Source organism: Lithobates pipiens, unplaced genomic scaffold (assembly GCF_037356315.1).
Source record: "Lithobates pipiens isolate NorthernLeopardFrog02 unplaced genomic scaffold, aLitPip1_a1.2 Scaffold_16, whole genome shotgun sequence".
NCBI lineage: Eukaryota > Metazoa > Chordata > Amphibia > Anura > Ranidae > Lithobates > Lithobates pipiens.
The window spans coordinates 363,604,096-363,610,392 of record NW_027507748.1 but is presented as its reverse complement, the minus strand read 5'-3'; the positions used below and the strand labels follow the sequence as shown (position 1 = coordinate 363,610,392).

At 45.8% G+C, this 6,297-nt stretch overlaps 1 protein-coding gene across 1 annotated transcript; it reads left to right on the top strand.

Moving 5' to 3' along the window:
• The first annotated feature begins 2,707 nt into the window (after positions 1-2,707).
• On the top strand, positions 2,708-4,855 carry MARCKSL1 (MARCKS like 1). Its single transcript, XM_077482006.1, has 2 exons — positions 2,708-2,921; positions 3,709-4,855. The coding sequence occupies exons 1-2, from the start codon at positions 2,856-2,858 to the stop codon at positions 4,222-4,224; spliced, it is 582 nt and encodes a 193-aa protein (XP_077338132.1). The 5' UTR covers positions 2,708-2,855; the 3' UTR covers positions 4,225-4,855.
• Positions 4,856-6,297: the final 1,442 nt, after the last annotated feature.

Here is a 6,297-nt window from a genome sequence, read left to right as displayed (position 1 = left end):
TGAGAATTGTTGCTGACCATATCCATCCCTTATGACTACAGTGTACCCATCTTCTGATGGCTACTTCCAGCAGGATAATAAACCATGTCACAAAGCTCAAATCATCTCAAACTGCTTTCTTGAACATGACAATACGTTTTCTGTATTCCAATGGCTTCCACAGTCACCAGATGTCAATTCAATAGAGCACCTTTGGGATGTGGTGCAATGGGAGATTCACATCAAAGTAAAACCACCATTATTAGTTATAATTAGGCATGTCACATAAGAAATGCAATGTTTTGGGACCTGCTAATGGTCTCTTCATTGGGCAAAGTGGGTTTGATGTGGGAAGCGTCTATACTGCGCTGCTTGAGGGCTTTGTTTTAATGCAAGTCTATATGTGGTGCATACTAGCACAACATGGCTTAGTGCCGGTTCACATCTATGCAGCTTCAAAGTCGCACAACTTTGACCACCAGCATCCTGCGTGACTTGATTGTGGCTTGCGACTTCATTAACAGAAGTGAAAGCAAGTCATGATGAAGTCGCCTCAAACTAGTGCAGGAACATTTTCCTAAGTTGCTGCGATGTTAGTCGCACCGATTAGAACCATTTAATTGTGATTAATAGTCTATGACGTCTCATGCAACTTTGAACTCTCAAGTCACATGACAAGTAGCAGCAGTGTGAACCGAGCCTAAAAGAAGAGCTCCAGTCCTATTTGTGCTTATTAAAAGTTAACTTTTAATAAACGCTCTCCTATACCAAGATCCAGCGATGTGCTCACCAGACCCGTTCCCTACATCAGTCCTCTGTCCCCAGTGGTGGCATCTGAACTGTGGGAAGCTGTCACAGCTGGGTGCCCACTGCACTTTGTGAATGGTCCCGCAGATCCAGTCTTCTGGAATCTGTAACGTGTCCCAGAAGACTGCAGGGAGGGAGAGAATTTCCGCTAGGATCGCCTAGGCGATCTGAGTGGAAGAGGGAGAAAGTACCTCTCAATACCAGGTACCCGCACCCAGGGCCGGGACAAGAGGTGGGCAGGAGGAGCGGCTGCCCCTGGCGCAATGGTTTATTGCAGTGGTAGGGGGCACCCTAACCCTAAGGGAAAGGGGGGTACAGTTTGGCATCTTTGCCCTGGGCGCTGGATGACCTTGTCCCGGCACTGCCCGCACCCCCCACCCCCCAAAAAAAGTGCAATTTCCGTGAAAAGGAGGGGGGGGGGGAGGCCTGAAGCAGAACTTCCCCTTTTTGGTGGAGCACCGCTTTTAACTGCCCAGGAGCCCAATTTTATTTTGTTTGAACTTTACTACAGCTTTAGTTGCAGACGTTCCCCATAACCCAAGTCCTCCAGACCCTTCGTAAGCTTTCAATTACATCCTTCCCAAGGACTGGTGACCAAAACCAGATGGCATACTCAAGATGTGGCAAAACCAGAGTTTGGATCAGCTCTTTGGTGAACAATGGATTCTCACCTTAAAATTGGTTGCACGGGTGGTCCTGTTGACATATGTGTATTATTGGCCTGATGTCTATCAGGATCTTAACATAGTTATATATGTGAACTTACGCTGGTGACTGGCAGAGTTATGCCTCATACACACGATGAGATTATTGGACGAATGAGCGTTGTTGTTTTTTTTTCGCATATCGAGGTTACTTCAGAAGGTTGGGTTCACAGGGCAGCTCACAGCAGGCGTCTCCATTCATTGTTTCGGGTAAAAAAATTTGTCTGAATTCGGACCTGAAATGGACCAAAAGATGCACGGGACTTCTGTACAATTCGCACCAGAGCCGCTCCAGAGACATGTGAACTGGCTCAGTAGAGAGCCAATCACAAGTTCCTGCTATGCGATTTGGATGCGAAGAGACCTGCATACAATTCGCAATAGTGTGAACCCAGCCGTATAGTATTTTCAGGCGAATACTGTACTGATTAAAATGAAAATCGTACAATCTGTATTATAGGAGAAACATTTGTGTTTGCCCCTATGGATAATTTCCGATAAACTGTGGTGATCGGCTCTGGAAAGCTGTGTACTAACGTTCGGATTATCGCACGATCGCTTCGAAAGCAGTATTTTTCGCCCCGATTCTCTGCTCGTGTGTGCGAGCCTCAATGAACAACGGTGGTATATACTGTATATAACGTGAAGTAAATTCTGGAAGCTGAGTTTGTCCCACAGACAGAAGGAACACACAGGAAACGTCCCGTCTTAGGAATGCATATCCCGTATCTTCCCAAGTTAACCCTACAAATGCTGGCGGGAGCATATCTGACGCCCACTAAACGCTCCCTCCTCACGAATCGTCCTGCAGCACCCCCAAACTTTCCACACACCATGCAAACACGACCACTGCATGACCAGCACCCCATTCCTTTCATGTTACTTTTCCTCACAACTTTGCTAACGTTTTTCTGTCACGTCCTCTCACCACATGTGTGTAACTTAGCGTTCTAATTCATTGTAGTGAGTGAATTCAGTCATGGCCCCCTACATACACAGTACCCCCAGCTACTCTCTATAGTCCCCTCTCCTCAGCCGTGTCCATCTACACAGCACGCTAGCACAACCCTGAGCGCAGTATCCAGCGCAACAGGAACACCACGCCCCTGCCCCCCTCGCCGGCCCCATTGGCTGAGCCGTGCCTCTCATCGGTCATCTCTCCTGTCTGATTGGCTGCCTCCTTGCCCGACACAGCTATATAAAAAGAGGAGGGGAGGGTAAAAGAGCGCAAAGCGAGATATCGGTGCAGAGGCGGCGTGGTGCAGATATCTCTGGGAGCTGAGGCTGCGGGTGGAAAGATTTCGCTTTCTTTTAAAACATTTTTTCTTCGTCTGGATACAGTTTTAGCGAACTTGCTTGTCAATCATGGGCGGTGTCGAGTCCAAGAGCCAGAACGCGGAGACCGCTACAGCGAGCAAAGCACCAGAGCAGGTAAATTCCTGACCGATACCGATCTACAAGTGGATGTGGTGCCTGTCTTTTGGGCGCGTCCACTGTCTGTAGACGTAGGGGGGCGCTTTGTCGCCTTGTTTTGGGGCAGTACGTGACCTGTTACGTGCCGTCTGATCGTTTTATATGGAGCGATCTTCCATTCTATAGAAGGAATAGAGGCGATCTGGTATGGGGAGGGGGGTGATCGCTGATTGAGTGAAAGGGGGGGGGGGGTCTTCTGTGACTGATGAGCTGTATAAGCGGATGGGTGTGAAGTGCAGGGGGTCTTGATGATCTAGTCTGATGGAGGGGTGTGGAGTGTAAGGAGGGGTCTGCTTCTGTATCATAGATGAGATTGGGGTGGGTTCTTTTCGGCAGATCTAGCTTTACTGATGAGCTGCAGTTTGAGAAATGTGGATTGGGGGGTCTTGATGATGATTTTTAGTCTGATGGAGGGGTGTGGAGTGTGGGGGGGGGGGGTCTTGTTACTGATGTGCCATACTGATGAGCTGTATAGTCTGATGGAGGGGTGTGGTTAGCTATCAGCTGTTTAGATCAGGATACCTGAAAGAATGATTAAAGGGACTTTTTCCTGGGAATCTTTTGGACTTTTTAAAAAAAAAAAATAGGTCACTAAAGATCCCTTTGACCTCCTTCTGTAAAAATCAGACTGCCAGGAGCAAGGATGGTTGGGGTAGAAAAAAAAAAAAAAAAATCCACTTGGCTAAGAAAAATCCCCCTAATAAAAAAAACCCCATAATAAAACAAATGTTTGTTCTCTGTACAGGAAAACGGGCATGTGAAGACAAATGGGGATGCTGTGCAGAAGCTGAACGGGGATGCCGCTGCTGAATCCAATGGCTCTGCGGAGCCAGTTGCCGAGGAGGCGGGATCTGGGGAGACGATTGAACAAGCCCCACCTGCCAATGGAGATGCCAAGCCAGAGGAGCCCCCAGGAAAGCAGGGAAAGAAAAAGAAGTTCTTTAAGAAGCCGTTCAAGCTGCCATTCCGCAAAAACAAAAAGGAGGCTGCTGATGCAGATGCTGCTGCTGCTACTGCAGAGGAGAGCCCAGCTGGAGAGGAGGCTGCTTCCCCCAAGGAAGAAAATGTTGCTAAGGCAGAAGAACCTCAAAGCGAAAATGTAGCGGAGCCCACCAGCGCCCCTGAGGATGCCAGTACCGCCTCTACGGTTCCCCCAGAAGAAGCTCCTGCCACCCAGCCTGAGCCTGCTGCTGCCCCAGCTGAGCAGAGTGAACCTCAGCCCAGTAATGAGTTGGCTGCTGAGCCAGCTAAGGAGGAGTAGCAAGAGGGAACCCTCCATCAGAGACTACATTGAGCCCTTTTTACACCTGTCATTCACCACAGCCCTGGGTACTGTATCTAGCCTATGCAGGGTGTGAACAGACCTTTATGTGCCAAAAGTTTCTGGTCCCCCTTCCGTGAAAATCTTCACTACCCTAATTATGTCTTATGTTCAAGCTAAAACACGTGTACTGGTGAGGTTTAGGACTGATCGGTAAAGGTGTGTGAACTCTTATCATCCAGACTGAAACTCATGATCTGTTCCATCGACAATCGTAGCTTTTGAGGACAACACTAGTTGGAATTTGAGGTGGATGCAAAGGGGCTGCTTTACCAGAAGTGAACTTTATTCCAAAATCTAAGCAGTGACCCTGAAACCAGTTATTCAGAGGTGGCTGAGCGTGGTAAACTTTCCCTTCTCAGGGTGTGAGCTGTGAATTCACCATGCTACAACCTACTAAAGTTCTTCTGGTGTGTGTGTGTGAAATGAGAATGTTTTCCTGTAAATACTTATATTTTTTATTTTTTTTTGGTCTGGTTCTGTGGTGACTTTTCTAACTTCTTTACGTTTTTTTTTGTTTTGTTTTTTTCCATTGTGATATTTTAAATAAATTTTAATCCCTTTACTCCAAGATGTCTAAAGTTATTTTGTGGCAAAAGAGGGTTTCTCCCCCCCCCCCTGCACAATTTGCACTGCGAACCGATATGGGGGTGTCATTAACTTTGCATAGCATTGTAGGGCAGTGTGAACTGCCTGCGAGACGTGTGATGCAGGAACCCTCACTGCATCTGTGTGAACCCAGCCTAAAGATCAAGCCAGATTTAATTTGTGCTCCAAGCATAAGACAGCTTAACTGATGTCACTGTTGTAACAAACTAAAAAGTACTTTTACGAGATGGTGGGATATTTTTGTATCGAAAGCCTAAGTTGTGATTTCATGGTTCCTCTGAATATTTAAAAAAAAAAAAAAAAATGGATATATATTCCAATGTGTTGCTAAGGCTGGCCATACACAATACAATTATTTATTTTTTATTTTTTCATGTAACCATGGGTTGCAGAAAATTTGCATGGTTCCCCCCCATCAATACACACAGTGCTGACGGGATGCGGAAACTTTTTTTTTTTTTTTTTTGCCAGAGGCAGCCACCCCTGCTGGGAGAAGACTGCGATTTATCCCTAGCACCACCTAGTGAGAATCTGGCAGGCTTGTTTTTATCAAAGTTGATCATTTCTAATTTGGTACATTGAGTCTGCCCATTAACAGTTCAAATCTCAGCCGGTTCCTGCTGAGATTTGAACCATGTATGGTCAGCCTAATCCACTTTTCCTGTTGGTATTGGTCATGTAGTATTTGTGTAGGTTGGGCATGGGCTGAATAAATCAGGCTACACCTTCAGATTATGTGTGACCATATTGAACACCAATGGGGTCACTTACTATACTACCAACTATGCAATAAGTAGGCCTAGCAAACAAATTGTATATAAATCAAAAGTATTAACACACATTACATAGTTGTAACTGTAGAGGAGGTTTTACAGTTCAACTTTGTACATGTGACCAGCTTCAGTTTTGATCTACTCTGCAGTAACTGCTTTATCTTGTATCCAGGAACTTAGTGTAGATTGTAACAAACGTTATGGTCAAAGGCTGATATTGGTAATAATCAATCTATAGGAAATGACTATTGCTTTTAATATTTTTTTTTTTTTTTGTAAGGGGGTGTATTGGCTCTGAGGTCTGTTATTCCCACTACAAGTCTCATCTGCTTTGGTGAATTAGAATGTATTTTGTAAACCAAGAGGAATGGCCTATTATCCAACTTAGAAACTGGTATTTGAAGACACAACCTCTAGTGCTGTCATCTTATACCAGTGATGGTGAACCTTGGCACACCAGATGTTTTGGAACTACATTTCCCATGAGGCTCGAGCACTCTGCAGTGTAGTTGAGCTTCATGGGGAAATGTAGTTCCAAAACATTTGGGGTGCCAAGGTTTGCCATTACTGACTGGTTGAACCAAGAATCCAAGCTGGGAGCTGAATGCCGCATGGCTACAGACTTGTTCTG

What these genes read in the sequence shown, in the direction of transcription:
- MARCKSL1 (XM_077482006.1), top strand. Translation starts at nt 2,856, where the DNA reads ATGGGCGGTGTCGAGTCCAAGAGCCAGAACGCGGAGACCGCTACAGCG. An exon ending in CGAGCAAAGCACCAGAGCAG is followed by an intron (nt 2,922 to 3,708) that starts GTAAATTCCTGA and finishes TTCTCTGTACAG; the next exon opens with GAAAACGGGCATGTGAAGAC.